General features: G+C 41.9%; 1 protein-coding gene across 12 annotated transcripts in view; it reads left to right on the top strand.

Moving 5' to 3' along the window:
• Positions 1-27,453, top strand: part of FN1 (fibronectin 1) — a 148,770-nt gene that overhangs the window by 72,615 nt on the left and 48,702 nt on the right. For 11 of the 12 annotated variants that reach the window (XM_058185952.1, XM_058185959.1, XM_058185970.1 and 8 more), the window contains exons 21-25: positions 9,445-9,711; positions 11,716-11,810; positions 17,995-18,163; positions 18,857-18,943; positions 19,501-19,692. In XM_058185952.1, coding sequence (XP_058041935.1) covers positions 9,445-9,711; positions 11,716-11,810; positions 17,995-18,163; positions 18,857-18,943; positions 19,501-19,692 — 810 coding nt within the window. Of the gene's footprint in view, positions 1-9,444; positions 9,712-11,715; positions 11,811-17,994; positions 18,164-18,856; positions 18,944-19,500; positions 19,693-20,040; positions 20,186-27,453 lie in introns of those variants that run through there. The other variant, XM_058186045.1, reaches the window with a different exon arrangement.

Genomic DNA, 27,453 nt, shown 5'->3' on the forward strand with positions numbered 1-27,453 from the left:
CTTAATTGCTTGAATAAAATAATCCCCAAATTGCATTTTTTCTATTACTTTAAACAAAAACTGCCAATCCAATCTATCAAAAGCTTTTTCGGCATCCAAAAAGAGGAATGCTGCTGAAACCTGGCTGTTTCCTTCCAAATATTCAAGTAAATTTACAATTTGTCTCATATTATATTTCATCTGTCTCCCCTTAATAAATCCTGATTGGTCATTATGAATTAATTGATTCATCAGTGGCATCTGATTTAACTATAATTTCAATAGGAAAAATGTGACAATCCTAGACCAGGCAAAGTCCAAAAATACCAGGGAATTTCTAGGAGCCTGGCACTCTGACAAATTAGCCATCAATAGACATTAACAACATCTATTAGCTATGCAAAAGAGACAATCAGCCAGCCCAAAGATCTTAGAACTTCTCCACCAACAATCAGCCCCCAGATCAGCATAGATGATATATATAATAATAATAATAATAATAATAATAATAATAATAATAATAATAATAATAATAATAATAATAATAATAACAACAACAACAACAATAACAACAACAATAATAATAACAATAATAATATTTTAATTTTTATACCGCCCTTCTCCCGAAGGACTCAGGGCGGTTAACAGCCAGCTTGTTCTGTTTCCCTTCCCCCAATACTCCCCGCAAAGAGTCAGCCAGAGGCCTCCTTTTCTGATTTATTTACATATATATATATGTCCTGGCCACGTCTACCCACGGGCCTGCCAAGTTTCTGGAGATAACAAGGAAATTACAGATAAGGCCAGAATTACTCACGAATATATTCTTCCCTCCATTGATACAGTTAGCCCGCGCAAATTCATTGCTTTGTCCAAGACAAAAAACCAGGAAGTCCCGCCTCCTATTTATAGTCTCTGCAGATGTCACTGCATGACAATTATGACTTGGCTTTATCCCAACTCTGCTTCTGCTGCGCGCGCCGGTCACGCCTGCGCAGTCTTGCATCACTCCAAAACTGTTCTTGGGGCGTTGCCAAATCAGAAGAAGGCTCCAGAGAATCAGGTCTTGCCGGCCCCTCCTCCTCCCTTTGAGTGGGTACCAGGGAGGGAAAGGGCTCAAGAGAAGCAGGGCTTGCCAGGTCTTCTCCCTCACTTTCTGAATCATCCGAGTCCAGGAGTCCGGGTCCAGGAACCTGGGTCACAACACTATCCCTCACCGCAGGGTCCTTCCCCCGGGGCTGACGATTGGGATGCGGTCGGGCTGGGTTCTGCTAATGGAAGGCCTGCACCAGGTCAGGGGCATGAACGTCGAAGGCATCTACCTAGGAGAAATCAGTCCCGTATCCCTTCCACGCGATCAAATATTGGAAACGACCCTTCAGCCAGCGGGAGTCTCGTACGCTGTGGACTTCGTATTCCTCCGACCTGTCCTCGGTCTCCAACTGCCAGCGGTCTCCAACCTCCACACCCGGTCTCCAACTGCCAGCGGGGGCGTTGCCCATCGGGAACGGTCGGCGGATCGTTTGTATCCTCCTTTGCCCGATCCAGCTGCTGACGTACCAACTGTTGGACCGCATGCAATTCCGTCAGGAAGGTCTGCGTTTCGGGAACAGGAGAGTCCGGTGGTGCCAGAGGGAAAAGCCGCGGGTGGTACCCCACATTGGCAAAGAACGGGGTCATCTGAGTAGAGGTGTGCTGAGAGTTGTTAAAAGCAAACTCCGCCAGGGACAGGTAATCGGCCCAGTTGTCCTGTTGCTGGTTGATGAAGCAACGGTGATACTGTTCCAGGATACCGATGACCTTCTCTGTACCCCCGTCGGTCTCCGGATGGTGCGATGACGACAGACACACCTGCACCTCCAACGCGGCCATCAGGCTCTTCCAGAAGCGAGCTGTGAACTGAACTCCGCGGTCCAAAATCACCCTGTCAGGTAGACCATGAAGGCGGAAGATGTGCTGCAGAAAGAGACGGGCCGTTTTTGTGGCTGTGGGCAGTCCGCGGCATGGGATGAAGTGTGCCATCTTGGTGAGCATGTCCACCACCACCAGCACCGTGGTGAACCCAGAGGACGGCGGCAGGTCCGTCAGGAAGTCCATGGAGATCGCCTCCCAGGGTCTGTCGGGTGTCGGCAACGGCTGGAGGAGCCCGGGAGGGGCCCCCGTGGCGGCCTTGGCTTTCCGGCACGGTACGCAGGATGTCACATAGGCATGTACACCAAAAGGTCCGTGTCACCAGGTGGAGGGTCTTGAAGAACCCAAAATGTCCTGCTGCAGGGTTGTCGTGGCACTGGGTCATGACGAGGGCTCGGAGTGGTCCTGTGGGCACATATAATCGCCCCCGAAACTTGAGTAAGTCCTCCTCCAAGGTCCAAGGAGACGGGGCCCACCTCCGCCTCCTTTGCTGCGACCAGGCGCCCTGGCGCTGCGCCTCGCACCTGGGCCCGCAAGTCCACTGGCTCCGTGCTGCGGCCAAGGCTTCGCCGCAGCACTGTCCGTGGAGGAAGGGGTCCTGGCGCAGAGGTACTCTGGCTTGGACAGGGCATCCGCCTCTGGTTGTGACCGCTGGGAATGTAGGTCACGCGGAAGTTGAACCGGCAAAACAACGACCACCGGATCTGCCGCTGGTTCAACTTCCGAGCTGTGGTGAGGTGCTCGAGATTCCGATGGTCCGTTCGGACCTCCACCTGATGTCGGGCCCCCTTCAGATGGTGTCGCCAAGCCTCGAATGCAGCCTTGATAGCCAGCAACTCTTTTTCCCAGATGGTGTAGTTGCGCTCGGAAGGATTGAGTTTCCGGGAGTAGTAAGCGCAGGGAAAAAGTGTGCCGCCATTCGTCGGAGCCTGTAGCAGCACCGCTCCCAGAGCCACATTGGACGCGTCCGTCTCCACCACAAAAGGCCAGAGCGGGTCGGGATGCCTCAGGACGGGTTCCATGATGAAGGCTTTCTTGAGGGCTGTGAATGCTTCTTGCTGCGGGGGACCCCACCGGAACGCAACCTTCTTCCTGAGGAGCTGGGTAAGTGGAGCCGTCAGTGTGGCGAAGCCCGGGATGAAGGTCCGGTAGTAGTTGGCGAAGCCCAGCAGACACCCGACGAGGGGCTTCCCAGCTACACAAAGCTTCTACTTTGCGTGGGTCCATGGCTATGCCCTCGGGCGAGATGATATGTCCGAGGAATTCTATGGAAGTCCGGAAGAAGACGCATTTCTCCAGCTTCGCATTGAGTTGTTGTTCCCGCAAGCGTTGCAGAACCAGACCGACGTGTCGAAGGTGGCTTTCCCTGGACCGGGAGTAAATCAGGATGTCGCTCAGGTAGATCACCACGAACCGATCCAACATGTCTCAGAACACGTCGTTCATGAAGTGCTGGAAAACGGCGGGAGCGTTGGTCAACCCAAATGGCATGACAGTGTATTTGTAGTGTCCGTATCGGGTGCCGAATGTCGTCTTCCATTCGTCTCCTTCTCGCATCCGCACCAGGTTGTAGGCCCCCCGAAGATCCAGCTTGGTGAAGATCGTGGCCTCCCGCAACTTCTCCAGCAGCTCCGGGATGAGCGGCAGGGGGTAGCGATTCCGCATCATAATGACGTTTAGCCGGCGGTAATCACGGCACAGGCGCAAGTCCCCTGTCTTCTTCTTCACGAAGAGGACCGGGGTCGAGAGAGGGGACTTTGAAGGCCGGATGAACCCTCGGGCCAGATTTTTGTCCAGGAAGTCCCTGAGGGCGGCCAACTCGGGCTCCGACATGGAATACAGGCGTCCCACAGGCAGTGGTGCGTTGGGCAGAAGATCCACGGGGCAATCGTAGGGCCAATGCGGGGGGTCGGTCCGCCTCCTTCTCGCTGAACACGTCGGCGAAGTCCGTCAGCTCAGGAGGCAAGGTGATGGCAGCGGTGGGGATGTTCTGGCCGGCACAGGTGTGGCGGATGTGGTCGACGCACTTCAGACTCGGGAAAGAGATGGCATTCCGCGACCAGGCCACCTGAGGATCGTGGGTCCGAAGCCAGGCCAACGCAAGGACCAAGGGAAAATGAAGGTTCGCCGTGACATAAAACTGGATCGCCTCCTTGTGGTCCCCAATAGCCAGGCGCAAAGGCTGGGTGGCGAATTTAATGGGGCCGGACACCAGTTCTCGTCCATCAATTGTCTCTACCCGCATTGGAAGGTCCACCGGAACCACGGGGACCGCAAACTGGGTCACAAAGGCCTGGTCCATAAAGTTTGTTGTGGCCCCTGAGTCCACCAGTGCATGTGCCTGAAGCCTGTCCGACTGGTTCCCTAACCATATCCGTGTGTCCAGAATCAGATGCCGAGGGGGTCCAGAGTCTACTTCCGCAACGTCCAGTGGGGGCTTAGTACGTGCCTGACCTAGGGTTTCCCCGAGGTTGGGCCTGCTCCGTTTCCCGATTGGTCACGCTGTGATTCAGGGACCGGCGTGCGTGCCCCACTTCCCTTTCTGGGGCAACAAGCGGCGAAGTGGCCGGGCTCCCCACAGTACAGGCACAATCCCCCTTGGCGCCTCCGGTTCCGCTCCTGGGCTGTCAGGCGAGGTCTGGCCGCTCCGAACTCCATGGGCTCTTCCGCAGCGGTTACAAAATGTGGGGGGACCCGGGGTGCTGGTGGCGCAGGAAGTGGGGGTGCAGATGTCGATGGCAGGTCCTGGGGGGTGCGATGGGACGGTTGCCGTTGCAGACGGACGTCGAGGCGGAGACAAAGGGGCACCAAGTTGTCGAGGGTCCGCGGTGCCTCCACCCGGGCCAGCTCGTCTTGCAGTTCCTCTGAGAGTCCCTCCTGGAACGCGTCCACCAGCGCTGCATCATTTCAGTCAGAGTCCTGGCACAAAAGACGAAATTCGGCGATGTACTCCTGCAGGGGGCGTTTCCCTTGACGGAGTTCCTTAAGGCGCCTGGTTGCCGTCAGCATCCGAACGGGGTCCTCGTACATGATGCGCAGGTGCTGCCAAAAACACTGTTAGTCCGCCAGCAGGGGGCTGTCCTGGAGCAAGAGGGGCGTAGCCCATCGGGCAGCCGAGCCGGAAAGAAGGTTAATCACGAAGGCCACCTTAGCCCGGTCGTCTGGGAAATCCTCTGGCCGCAAAGCCATGTAGAGCTGGCACTGTCCCAAGAAGGTCGGGAACATTTCAGGCTGCCCAGAAAACTTATCCGGCACGGTTATCGGGCACTTGCGACGAGGAGGAGGAGTGGGAGGATGTGGGGGGGCTGCAGGCACATTCCCGGCAGCAAGTTGGCCTGCCAAGTGAGCCACTTGTTGCTGGAGCTGTTGATTAGCCGCTTGTAGCTGTTGTAACTGCTGCTGTACCTGCTGATGGTCCATCTTCGGTGGAAGATGGTTTAGTCGGGGTCTTGGACAAAATGTTCTGTTTCCCTCCCCCAATACTCCCAACAAAGAGTCAGTCAAAGGCCTTCTGTTCTACTTTATTTACATAGATAAATGTTCTGGCCACGTCTACCCATGGGCCTGCCAAGTTTCTGGAGATAACGAGGAAATTATAGATAAGGCCAGAATTACTCACGAATATATTCTTCCCTCCACTGATACAGTTTGCCCGCACAAATTCATTGCTTTGTCCAAGACAAAAAACCAGGAAGTCCCGCCTCCTATTTATTGTCTCTGCAGATGTCACTGCATGACCATCATTCGTTGGCTTTGTCCCAACGCTTCCTCTGCTGCGCGCGCCGGTCACGTCTGCGCAGTCTTGCATCACTCCAAAACTGTTCTTGGGCCGTTGCCAAATCAGAAGAAGGCTCGGGAGAATCAGGCCTTGCTGACCCCTCCTCCTCCCTTTGAGTGGGTGCCAGGGAGGGAGAGGGCCCAAGAGAAGCAGGGCTTGCCAGGTCTTCTCCCTCACTTTCTGAATCATCCAAGTCCAGGAGTCCGGGTCCAGGAACCTGGGTCACAACAAAGGCTCTCCCCCTGGGGTCGCCAGCCGACATTGTTTGGCAGACGGCACCCTGAGGAGACCCTCTCTATGGGAGCGCACCGGTCGGTGGGAGGCATATGGTAACAGAAGGCGGTCCCGTAAATATCCAGGTCCTATGCCTTATATAACATATAACTCCAAGGTTAACTTCAGACCAACAATCAAGTAAACAATATCCCAATCAAGAAACTGCCAAAGAGCCAACAGTAAACAGCCGAAACCAAAGAATCTCTAACACTGACAGGGCAAGCCACCAGAATATAAACTTATAGCAAACAGCACTCCTTACTAGCACTGATGATATTACCTAGTTTGGGTAACGAAACATCTGCAGGAAAATAAGCTCAAAAAGCACCAAGGATCCCTCATTTCAACCCTGAATTTAGAAATGTTTATTTATTTGTTTGTTTGTTTGTTTGTTTGTTTGTTTGATTTTTATACCGCCCTTCTCCCGAAGGACTCAGGGCGGTTTACAGCCAACATAAAAGAAATTATAAATTCAATTAAAAGCAATTTAAAAATCTTATTCAATTAGGCTAACCCCATTTAAAAACTATAATAAAGTAATAAAAACCCCAATTAAAACCATAATGTATCAGGCCAGCCCTGCACGGTGGAACAGAAAAGTCTTGAGTTCACGGCGGAAGGTCCAGAGGTGGGGAAGTAATCGTAGCCCCAGAGGAAGCTCATTCCAGAAAGTAGGTGCTTGCACAGAGAAGGTTCTCCCCCTGGGGGTCGCCAGCCGACATTGTTTGGCTGACGGCACCCTGAGGAGACCCTCCCTGTGCGAGCGCACAGGTCGGTGGGAGGCTATCGGTGACAGCAGGCGGTCCCGTAGATAGCCCGGTCCTGTGCCATGGAGCACTTTAAAGGTGGTAACCAACACCTTGAATTGTACCCGGAAGACCACCAGCAACCAGTGCAGTCTGCGCAGGAGAGGTGTTATATGGGAGCTACAAGTAGTTCCCTCTATTACTCGCACAGCCGCTTTCTGGACCAGTTGGAGCCTCCGGGTGCTCTTCAAGGGGAGACCCATGTAGAGAGCGTTACAGTAGTCCAGGCAGGAAGTGGCGAGAAATATTTTACTTTATGATTCTATGCCTCTGTTTATGCAACCAAAGATTGCATTAGCTTTTTTGGCGGCGGCTGCACACTGTTGGCTCATATTCAAGTGATTATCCACTAGGATTCCAAGATCCCTCTCACAGTTTAACTGCTTTTGAGCCAGATTTCACCTAATCAGTACTTGTACATTTGATTTTTTCTGCCTTATATGTAAAATCTTACTTTTCTCTACATTAAATTTCAGTCTAGTCCCCTAGACTGGCATCCGAAAGTCTGTTAGCAATTATTTTTTTCTAAATTGTAGAGTGGGCATCTGAAGAAAGAATGCCAACTTCTTTTTTCATTCATTAATAGGGTACTTGTTTGACAAGTAAAATTGAAGATATAAACCATGACAACAAAACTTATATTGGAATCAGATTATGGGATAGCTTAAGTTATTTAGAAAATGCTGCTGTTTTATTGAACAAAGATTGAGAAATCCTGTTTGTAGCTAGCATTCAGTCTGATAGGTCAGACTGGCTTTTGGCTTTTGGCTTTTGTGGAACTTGCCACACAAATAGTACATGGTTGGTATGCTGATAGGCAAGAACACACATAAAAAAGGGCAAACAAACAAATTGAGAATTAATTCATCCAATGCACTAGACTTAATATAATTATGTCCCATGTATCCTGTGACAATAGTTTTCTGTTTTTATCTCTCCCCACCACAAGGAAATCATTGACAACTTTTTTATGATTTCTGCAACTGAATGTGGCTGTAATTCAAACTCCAGATTGTACTGTAATCCGTCTCAGTGAAAAATAGCCTTGTACAGGAACTATATACTGTATACCCAATATGCAGCATTTTGACTAGGTTGAAAACTTAATGGCATAAGTCATGCAATGATGTAGCAGGCTGTTTTATTCCAGACATGGACACAGTCAAGAGTGATATGAAATAAGCAGAATGAAGGAAAAGACTGGACATGTAAAATTTTGTAAAACCCATTTAACTATATACCGTATTTTTCAGAGTATAAGATGCACTTCACCTCAAAAGAGGGTGAAAATTTGGATGCATCTTATACAGCGAATGTAGCCCCGCCCACCCGCCGGCCCCCGTCCTTTAGCCTCTGCCTCCCAGCAGTTTGCCTTCTTGCAGCAAACAGCCCATTTCAGTTTCAGCTTCAGCACAGCCTGATTAGCACAAGCAGCTGATTGTTGGTTGGATTGGCCTCCCAACCATCAGCTGTTTCAGGCTGCAGGGATTGCCATAGCCTATTGCTGCTTCTGTGTGTCCCATTTTCAGCCTTTGCTGTTTGCTGCAAGGAAGCAAATTTCTGGGAGGCAGAGGCAGATTTTTTTTCTTGTTTTCCTCCCCCAAAAAGGTAGGTGTGTCTTGTAGTCTGGAGTGTCTTATACTCCGAAGAATATAGTAGATAATGTAGAGGTTGTAAAAAGTCAATGTCAGGTTCCTATTATTAGTAGGTAGATAGATTTATTGATTAGTCTATAAGCCATATCAAAGCACAAGGTTCAAACGTATATCACCAATAAAATCCTATACAAACAATTTAAAATAAGAGTAGGGTAAAATACAATAGTTATAGGATAAGATGCAATATAATTTAATACATAAATATGTAAAATAGAATAAAATTATATTATTAGTATTACTAATTGTTTCTAGTATTAGTAGTAATGATAATGTAAATTCTAATTTAAAGTATTCTGTCAGCCTCCACTCCACTCTTCATTTACTTTTAAATGATTATATCAGTAGATAGAATGTAAAATGTTTATTTCTGTATTATAAACTCTTAAGATCATGAGATGTATCATACCACCGTCCGGGGTAAGGGAAAGGAGCTTATTAAGTGTGTCGGCTGACATAACAGGGAGGAGGGATGATTAATGATTGAGTGTTATCAGCGCGCGCTTTTCTAACCGACACTGCATTCCTGAGTTGACTGACATCCAGAGACCTGTGGAAGAAGATTACCACGAGGGGCCGTGAAGGAGTTGGCATTGGACCAGACCAGCCTGACCTCCTGAAGGAGGAGGGACAATTGGGGGGATATGATATGTTTGCCATATTTTGTCTCAGTTCCAGCTTTGCTTGGCTGCTATCAAGACTGTAAAAGTAAAAGTACTTGTTTTCATTCCAAATGGAGTCAAGGTGAATTCTTTCCTATTTACTGTCGGAGGTAGCCTGACATTAAGCTGGAACTGAGACAAAATATGGCAAACATATCATATCCCCCCAATTGTCCCTCCTCCTTCAGGAGGTCAGGCTGCATTATGAAGGACAATAAAATAAGTATGTATATGTAGGTGTGTATGTAATTTAATTGTGGTTTAATAGAATCTCTTGTTCACTAGCTAGTTTTTTAGGTAGATGGATGTCTATATACAATAAATAATACACTTATATTTTATTATATTATAAAAAACCTTTTGACTTATCTTTCTAGAACTTGATGGCCCGACCAATTTGCGGCTTGTCAGTGAGACACCCTCTACTGCACTAGTCACATGGAAGTCCCCACGAGCTCGTATTTCAGGATACCAACTTACTGTGCAGCCTATTACAGATGGTCATCCAAAACAATACACTGTAGGGCCATCAGCCACCAAATATCTGCTGAGGAATTTGCAGCCTGGCTCTGAGTATACTATGTCTCTAGTAGCTGTCAAGGGTAATCAAAAGAGCAATCCAGAAAAGGGAACCTTCACAACATGTAAGTGTGAAATAGTCTTTGTTTGCCACCTCCCAAAAATGATTCTCAGAACTACCTTAATAAAGAAAAAAATGATCATAATTGGATATTTGATATTTCTTAAGCAAGGTGTTCAGTTTAATCTAACATTGTACCATCAATGGATTTTTTAAATTGGGAAATTTATCAATGCCCAGGACTTAGCTTGGGAGTCGTAAGATTGCAAAGTTTTTAAAGAAAACCACAGATTTCTTATTTGACTTTCTTTAAGGCAGCAACCCCCAACCTTTTGGGCACCAGGGAGTGGTTCTGTGGAGAAAGGTTTTTCCGTGGACCGGAGGAGGCATGTTGCATGCTGCCTGCATCCCATGGATGGGGCTTTGCTTGTTTGTGCAGACTGGTGCTGGCATTTCATGGACCGGTGCTGGTCCACAAACCGTGGGGTTGGGGACTCCTTCTTTAATGTTAGTACTCTCCCTCCCAGAGCCTATGAAATGAACAATAAGTCCAGACAATGGCGGGAAAATGGATCAGCCTTCCTCTGGAACCCTGTAATTTCAGCACATTTCCTGCCTAATATGCCTGTAAAATATCTATTATTAGTTTTAGTTAAAGAAAATATTAAGTTTTATGGCATGTCTCTTAATCATGTACTTTATTAAAAACATATTTCTAGTTTGGCAAAACTTAAAAGCCATCAGAAAAACATAAAAAAGGATTATAATTCCATTGTACCAAGAACAATTCTTTCTTTCTTTCTTATTGTACAAAGATCATTTGAATGTCTTTAGTCAAACCTTACAGTTCTTGTATTTTTCCAGTGGTCATTTTCTTTAATGAGGTACAATTTAAATTACCTACTTGAAGCCACATCCATGCTTAATTTTGATACTGCCTTGAGTGAAAACATAGATTGCCACATAAAGGTTAACTTAATAAACTGACCATGGCACATTATTATGAATAGCAGCCTTTCAGAAACTCAGAAAATCTACTTTTGCCATCCAGATGGGGGTCAGAATTTGTGCCTGATAAACTTTTTTTTCTACTGACCTAAGCAAACCCCCTAGTATGGCTAAATCAGAAAAAAAACCATTAGATCAATGAATTAGCTATTGTATACAAGCTGTTTTTGGCTGATAGATGTAAACATTTTCCAATTTAGAAAGGTTAGTTCATTTCAGATTTGGCTGAACCTGTTACTGGTTGTTTTCTGGCTTGTATCTGTTCCAAATTAAACGTTCCTGGTAACTAAGATCTAAGATTTATATTCCAAGGTCATTCTAGGCTACGATTCATATGTGGTATCAAATATTCAAAATAAGACTTGAAGGAACTTTAAAATATTTTTATCACAGTTGCTACATAGTAGACATGGCTATGCAGAGATTTTTTAAAGTAATTTTTAATTCCTAAACCACTGTTTAGCTCAATTTCTCAACTGGGTTGAAATAAATAATGAAAACCATTTACAAATGTGAAATAACTAAAACAAAGTATCTATTAGGTTTACTCCTAATTTAAAATGTTGTATTGGAATGGATGATCTCTGATTATCACAGTACTATGGTGGAACCACCAGCTGAAGGAGAAGGGGCTGCAATAGGAAATAGGGTAATAGGGTAAAAGATATTCCAGTTTAAAGTTCATTGGGGGAGGAAGCATTTGAGGCCAGACTCTTAGGTTTCTTACAGTCTGCACTTTCATAAGTAAAGGAAGTCAGTCTGGCAAGATTCTTATAAACTGGTGATCAACAATAAAGACATCTGTTTGAACTATTCTTGGAGCTATTCTGATTTTTTGCACCTGACAAAACTATGTATGTGTATGTGTAATGTATGATTATAATTTATATTTTATAAATCTGTGATTTTAAATTTTAGTTACGATTTAATTCTGTTTAATTTTAAATTATTTTGCCAGCCACTTTGATGTGCTTTTTAAGTAGGAAAGCAGGCTATTAATAAATAATATATATATATATATAATAATATAATAAGCCTGGCTTTACATTTGCTTTGACAGTGCAATCCACAGGCTCAGTTCCTCCCTATAACACTGAAGTGACAGAGGCATCCATTGTTGTTACCTGGATCCCTGCACCTAGACTTGGTTTTAAGGTAGGAAATAGGCTCTGTCTCCACCCTACTTTTCATAAATTGCTTGCTCACAGCAATTGTGGATAAACATTGTTTGGGAAATGTTTGGAGTCTTTACAGTATATAATTACACATAGCTAGTAATTGTTTAATAACATGTAGTAATTTTTAATAAATTGATCAAAAACTATACATTTAAATTCTAATATGATAGAGAAGAGAATAATGTTCATAAAGATCTCAGGCTCACTATTTTCCTGATTAATTTTATTAAATAAAAATGCCATACTGCTACCTAGACAAGGACTACTCTAGAAATAAATGTTTTAATTTGCAAATGATAAAATGGTCAAAATAGTGTTTAAATAAGAAATAGTAAAAAATCTACAGAAAACAAAATCACTGCTTGATGAAATGAGATTGAAAAATACTGGCAGCATGTGATGACCTCTTCATATATACTTGCAATTAAAACTGGCACTTTGTTTCATGTGCAAGTTTCTTCTTTTTCGATGATGGCATTTGTTAATAATTTATGTATATTGCAGTGCTTAAGCCAAAAATAATCCAGATGGTATTCCATCTGTCAAAGTCAGAGTGAATAATTTTACTGTATTACTTAACAAAATGAAAAACTGTAATAGTTGGTTTTTTTGGTATGTTTTATTTGTAATTTTCCTTTAACAACCAACATATTTTGTGGACAGTGTATTGACTGGGTCAGTATATTTTTTACACAGTGCTAACAATAATAATACAATTAAATATACATAATCTTTATCTTCCAACTTCTAACTTCTACAACTGAGAGCATATGCACCAAGACAAATTCCTTGTGTGTCCAATCACACTTGGCCAATAAAATTCTATTCTATTCTATTCTTACTTTACAGTCCTGTTAGAAGAAATGTTTTCATTGACTGTTCCGCATATTACCTTGCTTCTTTCCATGAATTCACAGGAAAAGCCACTTCCTCTTTTTCTAATATTGTTTTTTTCTTCATATTCACGAAGAGCCAAATTAAGGCTCTTTCTTTAGGAATAAATCCCATCCTCTTCACAGATCATAATCTTTTGACATTCAGCTTCAAAATGTAGTTTGACCACCCCACATGCTTTGGATATGTCCCCTATTTTTTTTTTAAGCAGCAATCCGCCTTTTTTTTTAATGCTGCATTTTGAATAAACAACAAACTCCTATCTTATGAATATAAAAATTCAACTCTGGAATAGTGAAACCCAGGTTCAAGTTCAGTTTTAGCCACAGAAGCTCACTGGTTGACTTTGGGTTAGTAGTTTCACTCTCAGCACAATCTACCTCTTAGGGTTGTTGTTGCAAGAAAAAAACCAGGAGAATGCTATGTATGCCTCATCAAGCGCTCAAATGGAGGGATATAAATCGAAAAAATATGTCAGTATTGAGATGGGAGAGATACAAAGCGCAAGAGACACAGATAAAGTCCATTCAAGTGTTTGCTGTGATCTTTTTTTTAAGGCTATCCCACAATACTTTTGTTTTTGCTGCAATGGATTCACACAATTTTCCTTATGGCTTCTTTAGCTCTTTGGTTCATCTTAGAAAACAGAAACGAAAATGTCAATATTTTTAAATTCATTTTGTGGATGATGCTGTTTTTCCTTACCTTCATAAAATGTTTTCAGATGTATTACTTTCAAAACAACACAAAGTCAGAGCTACTTTATTCTCTTGGTTTATATTTCCCCTTTTCATGCCTGAAAGATACTTTTTAAAAAATGAAACTTAAAAAGCACTAAGGGAGGCGGATGCACACACATTTACAAGTAAAATGTCTTACAAAGGAATGAGAATAAAGGTTTAACAATGGACAGGAGGGCAAGGAGGCATTTAACTGCCTTGCTTAATGGAAAATGGAAATTTTGGGCTCAATTGTTGCAAGTTGAGGACTACCTATATAAACAATTTTAATAACATATAATTTTCTTCTTAAAATATAACATTTGATCTCTTCTTATACCCTATCTCTTGTCTATAAACAAATCACTATAAAGCACTACCATGTTGATCCTAGGGGTGGGTTCTACTTACCTTCACTACCGATTCGCATTGTGCCCGCGCATGTGCTCTTTTGCACATGTGCAAATCGCTTTTGATGATGTTCAGTGGGTGGAGCCTCCCACCGGTTTTACTACCGGTTCTATAGAACCGGTCCGAACTGGGGGCAACTCACCACTGGTTCATCCTGATGTCAGCAAAAGTCCTTTAAAGGTTACCAGAAATGACAATATACCCATTTTAACTGTGATTAAAACAACAACAACTTTATCGTCCTTTGTTTACTTCAAACAATCTTAACTTTTAGTTAAGTTATTAATACATAGCTTGATTTTATTTTTTTCTGTCCCATCTCACAAATGTCTTCAAAACTTTGAAAAGCTTTTTTTTTCTTTCTAAATCCAATATAAGAAAATTATCCAGGTTTGTTGTTGTTTCTTGGTTTGTTGTTTCTATATCCCTTGTATATCAGTTTTGATTTTGTCAGGTAGAACTTGTTCCATAACATTTTTTAGACACTATCTATAGAGGTAGATGCTATTAAAATTAACTTCTGGGTCCATATGTCCAATGTTTCAACTCCTGAACTGTTTCAACATCTCTTAACAACTAGACACAAAGACAGGTTTTTTCCCCACGTGCCATTATTCTGCTGAATATCTGATTACCACATTACTGTCTTATTTCTAAGGATGTTTAATAGAATAAAATAGAATTCTTTATTGGCCAAGTGTGTGTATGTTCTCAGTGCTCATAAGGAGAATAAAATACTGTAAAATGAGAAAATAAAATAATGTAATATAGTTGTATTACTATTATTCTTTTCATCTTTTCTACTACCTTCTCCTATTTACATCTTATGAATATGTTACTTCATTGTTAGTATGTATACTGAGAGCTTATGCACTGGAGACAAATTCCTGGTGTGTCCAATCATACTTGGCCAATAAAGTATTCTATTCTATTCTATTCTATTCTATTCTATTCTATTCTATTCTATTCTATTCTATTCTATTCTAATCTTCCCATTTGTTCGGGTTCTTCTACATTCACATCTTTGCTTTTAAACAATACCATTCTCTCTTTATGATTCTTTATACTTTCTCCATAAATATATTTAAACATTAATATCATTTCTTCATACAATGTATTTGTTGACCCCTGCTGAATCACTAATATTTAATATTTTAGATATTATTCAATGTTCCACCATAATTCCACTATCTCAATTTTCTATAAACATCAATAAAACAATTAATAAAGTTTAATCAGTCCCAGGAGAATTTATAGTCCTTGAATTTAATATATTAAATTTCAATATATTTTTACACACTGTTAATAATAATAATAATAATACATTTAAATATACCTAATCATAGTCTTCCACCTCCTAGCCTTAGTATATTTGTGATTATAATAAATTCTATTATATGTCAATATACTTAGTACTATTTTCCCAATATACTTTCTACTTTTATACTTTCTACTTTTTTCTATTAGTTTTTAATGCAATCACCATATTGCAAGATATGCAACATCATCTTTTAGCCTTTTTAGAATTTCATCATTTATTGACTTTTTGGTAACTTTTTTTGTATTTTTCTCTTGAGATTCTATATTTCTTTCTAACATTTTTGCACAAACTGAATGTTTCCTCTGTCTTACCCCTTGTCTCCTTCCGCTGCATCATTTGGATACCCATCCATAACCCATCCATTTCATTATTTTTGGAAAATCTTCCTTTTTTCCCTCTGTTCTATTGTAAACTCTTAAGGTCTTATTTATTTGATTCTTAGTACTTATTGTTACTATCTCTTCAGTGTTTTTGTCTTCTTGTAGATTATTTTGATTTGTCTTCTCCAGCACTCCTTCACATTTCTCATCTGTCTTCTGAATATCATGTTCATCTTTTCCCATCATCTATTGAGGATCTTCTACACTCACATCTTTATCTTTGAACAATCCCTTCATCTCCTTATGATTCTTTGTCACATTTTCATAAATACTTTTAAGCATCACTAACATTTCTTCATAGAACTTTATTTTCTCCTGTTGGGTCATTTTGTATCAGTTTAATATATTAAAAATTACTCAATATACCTCTAATAGTCCAGTATCCCAATATCTAAAAACCCCAAATAAGTCAATTATTAATAAAATTTAGTCAATCTCAGAATTCCTCCAAATCGCCTAAATTTGTATTCCTTAAAAACTATAAATTGATAATTTAAAATCTTTATAATTTCCAGTTTACACCTTCCCAATTGTCCAAATTTTAAAGTCTTATTTATCTTTTCTTCTTTCTTTTTTTCCTTCTATCACCTTTCTTCTTTTGCCTCGTAGAATGTTCTATCAAGTAGCATTAGTAATCCAAATCCAAATTGGCCCACCACGTTCCCTCAAATCTTTCAAATCCACCTTCCAGTAAACAATTTCAATAGGGTTTTAGTTATTTGCAATTCAAATTGTCTTAAACATCTTCAAAAAGCTCACAAGATATTTCCAAACATTCAAGTCACCTACTGAAATAGAATCAAGATCAAGTGGCCTTCTAGGTGTTACTTTCACTCCTTTTCTTTGTGTATCTTAAACAATTGCCCCTTTCCCATGTTGCAGTAATCTTCTTCCTCTAGTTAGATGGCTCTCCTGCTTCAAATCCATTAAACAGTGTGTGAAAAACAACAGCTGATCGTCAACCGATGGGGGGGGGGGTTTAGAAATTAAAATTAAAAAAAAAGTTTCTCCCAGTAATCACTTTTTAAAGAATTGTAAAATCTTTTCCAAGTTTTCTATATTTCAACGTTTGGGTATTATTTTTAAAATTCTTTTACTTGGGTTAGGTCTCTAGAATAAAAGTTGGAAGTTGTCTCAATTGTCTGTTTTAATGCTCTGTCCACGTACCACTTCAGCACAAACCTTATTGTCTTGATTGTCACAGTTTGTTTCTTGCCAAAAATGGCTGTCGTCCCTGCTGCCGTTCGGAGAGCTTTCTTCGGACCTAACGAGGAAATTGCTGTTTCCTTGTGGTCGATGAAGCACCTCTCTTTCCTTCGCCACCCTCCAGGGTGGTTTTGACTCTGTAGAGTCTCCCGGCATGCAGACTGGCTGGTTTTCAAGGAGCTTGGCAGAGCTCTGAAATTTCCAACTGTTCCCACTGCAATGAGAATAGAATAGAATAGAATAGAATAGAATAGAATAGAATAGAATAGAATAGAATAGAATAGAATAGAATAGAATTTTATTGGCCAAGTGTGATTGGACACACAAGGAATTTGTCTTGGTGCAAACCGGTTCTCCTAAAAACTGTAACTGTTGATATTTTAGAATTTTGTAATAGTCTTTTGGAGTTCCCAAGACAAGAGAGAAATTAAGAAATAAGATAAAGAACAGCTTCTCCCTGAAAATATACAAGAGGACAGAAGCATGTAATAAGCTTTAACAGATAACCTATGGAACAATTTTCAGCTTAATGAAAAGGAATGTTAGTAACATACCTCCCTGCATAGCAAAATTGTGAAATTCTGAGATTTTCTCTGTTAAAGTTGAGTATAAGGAGAAGAGGGAGTGGACCATGCTGACTGGGGAAATTCTGGGAGTTGAAGTGCACACATCTTAAAATTGGTAAGGTTGAAAACTACTAAATTCCTGATGTCTAAAATTATTTAAGTTATTTTTTAAGATGTTATTAAAACCATAAAACATCATATCCCTTCTCCTATCCATATCTCTCTTAACTCTTACCTTGGCAGCTTTAATTCCATATGCATTCCTAATGTATATTTTCTGAAAGTTGACCAGATTCTCAAAAAGTTGAGGTTCATCATTTATTTATTTTTATTTTATTTATTTATTATTTACATTTGTATACCGCCCTTCTCCCGAAGGACTCAGGGCGGTTCACAGCCAAATAAAAATACAATACTATAAATACAGATTAAAAAATACAATTAAAAAACTTATTAAAATTGGCCAGAATTAAAATTTGGAACTAAAAACCCATTAAAACACATTAAAACACATTAAAACACTACCCCAGTCCAGCGCAGATGAATAAATAGGTTTTAAGCTCGCTTCTGTCTTAAGCTTCTGTCTTAAGCTTCTGTCCTAGCATTGGACAGAAACCAATATATAATTATCAGCAAAAGATTGTTTATTCTTTTCCTATTACAGCTAGGGGTGAGACCAAGCCAAGGTGGAGAAGCTCCAAGGGAGGTCATCTCAGAATCTGGAAGTATTGTTATATCTGGCCTAACTCCTGGTGTAGAATATATCTACAGCATTAATGTTATTAAGGATGGTCAAGAAAGAACAACACCTATCGTCAAGACAGTAGTCACACGTATGGGTCATTTAAATATCTCATTATATACTGAAGCAAAGATACCAAAGCTATTTAGTCTCTTAAGTTTGCCCCCACTAATTTCAGTGGAAATATTTTGGACCAAATGGTTTTCTTAATAAAACATTTTAAAAAAATATCTGATATAACTTGAGATAAGCAAGGTTGTGATGTGATTTTATAACTATATTTTTGTAATATACTTGTAAATAGTTAGTGTTTAATATTGTGCCACAATTCCACAAAATGTGCATTATCTAAATCAGGGGTGTCCAAACTTGGTCCCTTTAAGACTTGTGGACTTCAATTCCCAGAGTTCCTCAGCCAGCTTTGCTGGCTGAGGGACTCTGGGAGTTGAAGTCCACAAGTCTTAAAGGGACCAAGTTTGGACACCCCTGATCTAAATGAAGATTCCAATTTAAAAGGAAACATGGGGCTGTAGTTGCCTATATCCTATAGATCAACTCGCAGAGCTCAGCTGCTGTTGGAAAAAGTGCTACTAAGCTATCAATAAGTTTCTAGAACTGAGTTTAGACAGTCATTTTATCATATCTCTGTGACATTAAAAAAAAACATTGCAAATGGAAAGAGCAATTGTTGAAAACTTCTGAGATTCAATTTTGTCTGTTTAAAGCACAAGAAATGTTGATTTGCGTTTTTCAACAAATCTAATATTTTGCTTTTATTTCTCAGCACCATCTCCTCCCACAAACTTGCATCTTGATTCTAACCCTGACACTGGAATCCTTACTGTTTCTTGGAAAAAAAGCACTACTCCAGGTACCTTATCCTTGCCCACGAATCTCCTTTTGACTAGAGCGTCCAGCTCTCTGGAATAGCTCACCCGAGGCTTATGCCAACTGAGCTGATGTGCTGTTGATAATCAGGTTATTGATAATGCTTTTGATAATCAGGTTATTGGTATGGGATAGCTTCTAGCAGGTAGTTTTCCTAACAGGTAGTGGTTCCATTTTCTAGAGCATTTTGCACATTTTGAAATACTCTCCTGAGTTTTAAGCTTCAGGCATTTAAAATTAATGAAAAATAACATAGTATGTAATAGAATAAAAATTTGATGTTTGATAGCCAGAAAAATCATACTCTGGTATAGAAACAATCCTCTTAATCTATGGTCTAATATTTAAATATTACTTCAAAGGTGACTAGAATAAGGATAGTAAATATCAAATGGTCCTAAATCAATATTTAAAAGATATATAGACAATTACAGTTACTTGATTTGGAGTGTTAAAATAATTGAATATCTTAAAATAACTACACTGATTGCTATATTTTAAAGATTACATTATGTGCGGCTATTTGTCATTTTGTATTAGATATCACTGGATACAGAATTACAACAGTCCCTACAAATGGGCAAGAAGGCTACACTCTGGAGGAGCAAGTGCAAGCAGAAGATACATCCTGCATTTTTGAAAATTTGAGTCCTGGTGTGGAATACAATGTCAGTGTTTACACACTCAAAGATAATCAAGAGAGTTTGCCCATCTCTGAAACCATCACACAAGGTAAATTAAAAAATGAGCAATAGAACTGGTAAATTATATGAAAGCTGTATTAAGAAATGAGGCAGAAGAGTATTGTAAAACAAAGGTTTTATCTGTTTTGTTCATGAATGGGCAACTAGTTTTGAACTGAGGGCTACATTCAATTTTGTATGAGGAAAAGGGGGCTGTATTTCATAAGTAACTATGAGGACAGAGTAAAAATATGAGGTATAAAATAATAATGTACATTACATAAATCAATAAAATATTTAGCCTTTGTCCTCTTAAAAGAAGCTGAAAGATGGAGGTGAATATTTTGAAAAACATGAGAGTCTTATATATTTTTATTACTGTTGTTTAATATTACAGAATCAGCTACAGTCCCAACCCATTTTGTAGTCAGAGGGAGCATTTGAAAAGATGCAATATAAAAGAAAAAAAATCAAAGTACTGTGTGTCTATAATAATTCTGTTCATATATCCTGTTCTTTAAATAAATATATCCTGTTCTTTAAATAAATTATTACTCCTTTGTTCTGAGAAAGCTTTACATAGTTTCTAGATTGATTACCATAAAAATTAGATGAAAAAAGATTTTGCCCCAGATTTTCAGTGGCAAATGGGAAGAAGACTATAGGATTCGGTGAAACCTTAGAGTTCATCCAAGGTTTAATCATTGTTCGCCAATGAATGAGAGAGCAGGGGATTGGACTAGATCAGTGGTAGTCAACCTGGTCCCTACCGCCCACTAGTGGGCGTTCCAGGTTTCATGGTGGGCGGTAGGGGTTTACTGAAGCCCTTTCCTTTTTTTTTAATTTAATTGACTTTAAAAAAAAATTCATAGCATTATTTAAAAACATTTTCATTAGGTTTTTATAAAATTCCCCGTGACAATTTAAATTTCTGAAAATATACTATTTGTATTGCCCACGCATAAGTGTAGTTCACGTTATGTAGGTGAAACTAAATGGCGCTATAGTGCAACCACAAACAAAAGAGCCTAGTCGAATAGCTCGCACATCTTCCCCTACACCACCCAGCTGTAACAGACAAGCAGAGCTGGTAGTCGGTGTCCTCCCCCAAAACCAATCCATGATGCACGAGAGGCATGTGCAGACGATGATACATGACACATTACTGTGGAACCGGTGGGCGTTAGAAAATTTTACTACTAACAGAGATACAAAAGTGGGCAGTAGGTATAAAAAGATTGACTACCTCTGGACTACATGATCTCCAAGGTCCCTTCCAACTCTATTACTGTTAATTGTTAGCATCAGTAAACTCAGCTTTTCTGATCTTTGATGTTGGTATCATTCTTGCTGAAGACTGCCAGAGTCAATTTATTTGTGACATTTAGCTAGAGTGGGTGTTGGCAACCCATGGCTTTGGAGCCTCATGCCTCTTTCACCCCTCAGTTGTGGCTCCGTGTCACAGCAGAGGGATGAAAGAGCTGTCGGGATGAAAGGGCAAAGCTTTAGTGCGGGAACAAAGATCCCCTGTACTCGCCTTTGCACTGCAACAGGATTCCACCTTTGTTGTCATACATTTGCTGTTGCCACCAGAAAAGAGGGCTAGGAGAGAATGGTGGGGGTGGATCTTGCAGGGTGGGGGCCATCCCCCAAAGCCTGGCCTTCTTACTCCCTCATTGGTGAGGCCAAGAGAAAGAAGGGGGCAGTGTGAGGAAGCACTCCCCTCCCCCGGCCAAGCACTGAACACAAAAGCCAAGTGGGGGGGAGATGAGAAACGCTCCCATTGGCAAGTCGGACAGTGGAGAGACCTGGCCCGGCTTTCACAGTGGGACACTGTTCGGCACCTCCAGATTTGAGCTGCTGCCTTGAAATTGCGCCGTGCCTTTGAGGAAGCCGGGCAGCAATGGCTGGGGCCGTGGAGGGGGGCAGCGGAGGCATCAGGGCTGCTCCCCCCACTCCTCAGCAAGCTGGGCCTGGAGGAGCGCGGAGCATTGCAGGCCGAGTGCCAGAGGGTCAGAAGGCGTGCTCTGACGTCATCCCAACATGCGTTTCCAGTGCGTGCTCCTCTGTCCTAAAGTGGAAGGGAACAGAGAGCAGGGGGAAGGGTAGAGAGGCTTCCTATGCCCGGGTGGAACACCAAAGGAGAAGCAGCGCCTGAATGTGTGTGTTGTGGGAGCTCCATGGTCACAGCTTTTCCTCTTCCATCTACCATCCCCCCCCGCCTCCCTCCTTGCTGTGCTTTTTCTTCCATCCATGGCGTGCGCGTGAATGGTTGCCAGGATTCATGGAGGTAGATTGCAACCCCTGATAGCTGGACTTTTTGCACAGGCTGTGTGCGGGGAAGGCCCTCAAAAGCAAGGATGCCCAAGCCAGCTTTGTCTGCTCTTTTGTTAATGTCTCTGCAACTGATCCTAGAGGAGAAGCCTGGCTGGCTTTCCTTTTGGTGTGGGGTGGGGGGAAGACCCAATACCTGCTCCATGGCTTGCCCATTGCTCTTGCAGCAGCCCAGTGAAAATGTGCTTCACAATGAGGGAGAGTGTGTCCCCTCCTCCTCCTGGAGCCCATTCCCTGTCCCACTCACCTGTGGCAACTCTTTCTCTTGGGGTGGAGAGCAGGTTGTATGTCCATGTTGTGACCCAGGCTCAAGTAGGTAGTAGGAAACTCAGTGAAAAAAAAAAAACTTTATTCAAACAGTTGAGAATTACTTCATTCCCAGTGTAGTTCAACTAAATTAAAACAAATTCCTCCCAATACAAATTCCTCAGTTCTATCGCAAACCTTGGTCCAATTTGGCAAATTGCCAAAGGCCTTTCTTGGCAAACGTTCAGAAGTCACAAAAATAAATGCAAGACGTAGATGAAGCAGAAGGCGAAGCAACCAATGTTGTTTTCCAGCAAAGCCCAAACGCCGTTGCTGGTCTGTTTTAAGCCTTATGGGAGGGGTCAATCATTTCTTGGCCCTAGTCCCGAGTTGTCCTGTTTGCTTGAGCTGCTCTTGCCTCTGGCAGCTCTTCTCAAGCTCCTCCTGTTCCTCTGCCTCACTACTATCAGTCTCTGGAGGCTCTGGAGTCCGCACCTCACTCCCTGATGGCCCTGGCCTCACCTCAGCTTCATCGCTGTCCAACTCCGTTGCCAGCTCTGCAGGCTGCTGGCAGACCACAGCAGTCCAGTACCAACAAAGCCGGAAGTAGCCACCCCCTGTTTCTGCTGCAGTTGGGCAGAGAGAGAGAGAGAGAGAAGGAGAGAGAGAGATTTGGCTTAATTCGGCTTTGTCTGCTCCCCTCTCTCTGCCTTTGCCCAGTTGTTGAGGGATTCAGTGAATGCTGCCTTGGTGATGGTGGGGGTTTGCCCCATACTTTGCCTGCAAGCATTTTCAGGGGTGCCCAGGGACTATATTTTCCAGCCACTTTGGACTGAGTTGCAGGATGCCTGCATGTGATGTGTGGTGTTGCTGTTTGGGATGATGCTTCTCTGAAGTGTGTGTTACAATCTAAGGTGGCAACCTCATGGTGCTGTGATGTAACAGCCTGACAGTTCCTCCTTTTGCAATGCGAAGTTTATTTTTGTATCTTTCCAGAGACAAAGAGAATGTGGCCAAATTTCCTTACAGTTATTCCCTGGGTGTGTGAGTGGGGAAGTGGGGGAGAGGAAGGGAGGGAGGGAGGAAGGGAGAGAGAGAGAGAGAGAAAGAGAGGGGGAGAAAGAGAAAGAGAGAGATGGGGAGAGGGAAATAGAGAGAGATGGGAGAGGGAGATAAAGGGAGAAAGAGAGATGGGAGAGAGAAAGAGATGAGAGAGACGAAGGGAGGGAGGAGAGAGGGAGAAAGGGAAAGAGTTGGTAGAGAGGAGAGGGAGGGAAAGAGAGATGAGAGGGAGATAGGGAAAAAGAGAGATGGGAGAGGGAGAGAAAGAGATGGGAAAGAGGGAAGCAGAGAAAGAGAGAGAGAGAAAGAAAGAGAGAGAGAGAGAGAGACACACACACAGAGAGATACCTGTTTCCGATAGAAAAAAAAACACTGAGAGCCACAAAACCTGGGTAGGCATGGCTGGGGGGATGTCATGTGACTCGGTGGGAGTGAGTGATATTGAGTTGGCCATGCCCACCCAGATTTTGTGGCTCCCAGTGTTCGGTTTTTTTTGTTTTTTTTTTGTGGGAAACGGGTCCAAATGGCTCTTTGACTGCTTAAGGTTGCAGACTTCTGAGCTAGGGACATTGCTATTTGATGATTGTCTAATATTGGAAAAATATATTTAGCCATTCTTGATAAATATTGCAAACTAAATGATTGAAATTTGCAAAGTATAGTATGGAAACATGTATTGAGCTATTATATCAAGAAGACTTCTGCTGAAGAAAATCTTTCCTGCTGTCAGATTACTGTCTTAGGTCAAAATATTGCCAAATGAGATCAAAAGACCATAAAATACAAAAGGTGATCTGACCCATTTAAAAATTATTAGCCTTCTTTATTAAAAGAATGCAGCTTATTGTGCTGATAATCTGGCTTCTTGAGAAATTTCTTACTCTTGAGAAATTTCTTGCTCTTGAGAAATTTGCATGTAGCTGCAGTGATTATTTCTCTGTTATCTTGCTGTGACCACAGGAATATTTTAGAGTTGAAAATATAGTCCAGTGTTGGCGAACCTATGGAATGTGTGCCGGAAGCGGCACGCAGAACCATCCTGTGCAGGATGCGCAACCTTGCTGGCTTCTCTTCTGTGCACACACGCGCGCCGGTCAGCTGGCTTTTGTGTGTGCAGGAGCGCCGAAACCCAGATGCGTGCAATGGCACTCATGCGTGACAGCCAGCTGTTTGTCAGGCGTGCCTCCATGCTGGAAACTGGAAGTTTGGTTGCCAGCGCGTGCATGTGTGTGTGGTGTTGCTGTTTGGGATGATGCTTCTCTGAAGTGTGTGTTACAATCTAAGGTGGCAACCTCATGGTGCTGTGATGTAACAGCCTGACAGTTCCTCCTTTTGCAATGCGAAGTTTATTTTTGTATCTTTCCAGAGACAAAGAGAATGTGGCCAAATTTCCTTACAGTTATTCCCTGGGTGTGTGAGTGGGGAAGTGGGGGAGAGGAAGGGAGGGAGGGAGGAAGGGAGAGAGAGAGAGAGAGAAAGAGAGGGGGAGAAAGAGAAAGAGAGAGATGGGGAGAGGGAAATAGAGAGAGATGGGAGAGGGAGATAAAGGGAGAAAGAGAGATGGGAGAGAAAGAGATGAGAGACGAAGGAGGGAGGAGAGAGGGAGAAAGAGAAAGAGATGGGAGAGAGAAAGAGAGGGGAGAAAGAGAGATGAGAGGAGATAGGAAAAGAGAGATGGGAGAGGGAGAGAAAGAGATGGGAAAGAGGAAGCAGAGAAAGAGAGAGAGAAAGAAAGAGAGAGAGAGAGAGAGACACACACACAGAGAGATACCTGTTTCCGATAGAAAAAAAAACACTGAGAGCCACAAAACCTGGGTAGGCATGGCTGGGGGGATGTCATGTGACTCGGTGGGAGTGAGTGATATTGAGTTGGCCATGCCCACCCAGATTTTGTGGCTCCCAGTGTTCGGTTTTTTTTGTTTTTTTTTTGTGGGAAACGGGTCCAAATGGCTCTTTGACTGCTTAAGGTTGCAGACTTCTGAGCTAGGGACATTGCTATTTGATGATTGTCTAATATTGGAAAAATATATTTAGCCATTCTTGATAAATATTGCAAACTAAATGATTGAAATTTGCAAAGTATAGTATGGAAACATGTATTGAGCTATTATATCAAGAAGACTTCTGCTGAAGAAAATCTTTCCTGCTGTCAGATTACTGTCTTAGGTCAAAATATTGCCAAATGAGATCAAAAGACCATAAAATACAAAAGGTGATCTGACCCATTTAAAAATTATTAGCCTTCTTTATTAAAAGAATGCAGCTTATTGTGCTGATAATCTGGCTTCTTGAGAAATTTCTTACTCTTGAGAAATTTCTTGCTCTTGAGAAATTTGCATGTAGCTGCAGTGATTATTTCTCTGTTATCTTGCTGTGACCACAGGAATATTTTAGAGTTGAAAATATAGTCCAGTGTTGGCGAACCTATGGAATGTGTGCCGGAAGCGGCACGCAGAACCATCCTGTGCAGGATGCGCAACCTTGCTGGCTTCTCTTCTGTGCACACACGCGCGCCGGTCAGCTGGCTTTTGTGTGTGCAGGAGCGCCGAAACCCAGATGCGTGCAATGGCACTCATGCGTGACAGCCAGCTGTTTGTCAGGCGTGCCTCCATGCTGGAAACTGGAAGTTTGGTTGCCAGCGCGTGCATGTGTGACGGAACGCTGCTCTTCTGGGTTTCGGCGTTCCCACTTGCATGAAGACTAGCAAGGCCGCGCAGTCCAGGCAGATGGTTTTGCATGCCATTTCTGGCACGCAGGTCAGCACTTGGTGATGTAAAAGGTTAGTCTTCCCTGATATAGTCTATATTGTTTGAATGTGGGGGCTATATAATTGTGGGGTAATCAATATAATATAATTTTGTTTTGTTTTATTTTTAATCTCAAGATGTCTCCAGGTGCTAGACTTCCCAGATGCTTGCTATTAACACTGCTTGACATTTCTATGCGTGCATTGAATTTGTTTGAATCTTGTAATACCCTGGTATTATTCAAAAGGCTTGAATCAAAACCACTCTTTTAAACATATAACTTTTACAAACATAATGTTTCTTTTGGTCCTTTTTTTAGATGATACAGTAAACATATCTCTTAGAGAAGAGTTTTAATTTAGCCAGTTCTTTACAGTATAATTGGTAGATTTCGATTACAAAATAAAAAGTGTTTGGTATATGTAGATGCAGCACATATAGATCACCATTGATATATTACATCCTTTCCAAATTTTGCTTTGATAATTTCTTAGTATCCAGATTCCCTTTCTTAATACTTTCATTAGTGCCAAATAAAACAATTTGGTTTTGCTGCAGCCATCAAATATTCTGTCTCCTTTATGCTTCCCATCCTTTTCATGAAAGGTTTTCAAATACAGTTGGTGAAAGAAACAAGAGTTTCATAGTTTCATGAGCAGTTGTTAGTTCTTAATTCAGTGTGATGTTACTGTATCATAAGAATACAGCCTACAAAATACCCTCCAGTAGCACTGATGGGGCAGAAGGAGATGTTTGTGCTCAAAGGAGGTATATGTTAAAGAAGTTGTTCACTGAATTTAGAGAAGAGGCATAAAACCTCTTCCCAGCCCCCTTTAGCCCCTACTCTCCAAGAGTGTGGTGCCAAAATTCAACAGCAGATGGTGGAATACAATTGTATATTACTGCTCTACAGAACACCTGCGTTCAAGAGGTTCATCTGTTTTATATATGAAAGAAGTTTTGCCTCCTGCTTCAAGACAGTTGTTTGTCCTAGACCTGCTCATTCTTGTCAAGTTCTTCCCCAAATTTAGAAAAAGCTGGACTTGGAAAAAAACAGGGAGACAAGATAAGGAATCAAACATTGCAGTAAAGAATCTCTCCAATCATATTTCAGACAAGAATTGTAAGATGAAGAGCCAGATGAAGAAACAATCCTACAGACCATCAGAGAAAATATCACAGAGGAGAATATTTTACCTTCTGGTAAAATATCTTTAAGCCTTTGTTGCATCTGGTAGCTGGCTTTTCTTTTTTATATGGAGAAGAAATCAACTATCATAAATTACTGATGGCTTTTACAAAGCAAATTTGATACTGGCAAGCATATGTGCTGCAGTTGAAGAATGAAATAACAAAATAAGAGAATGAAATATTATTTTAAAAAATTTATATCCTGCCTTTTCTTTAGAAATTCAAGGTAA

This window comes from Ahaetulla prasina, chromosome 1 (genome assembly GCF_028640845.1).
Source record: "Ahaetulla prasina isolate Xishuangbanna chromosome 1, ASM2864084v1, whole genome shotgun sequence".
Lineage (NCBI taxonomy): Eukaryota > Metazoa > Chordata > Lepidosauria > Squamata > Colubridae > Ahaetulla > Ahaetulla prasina.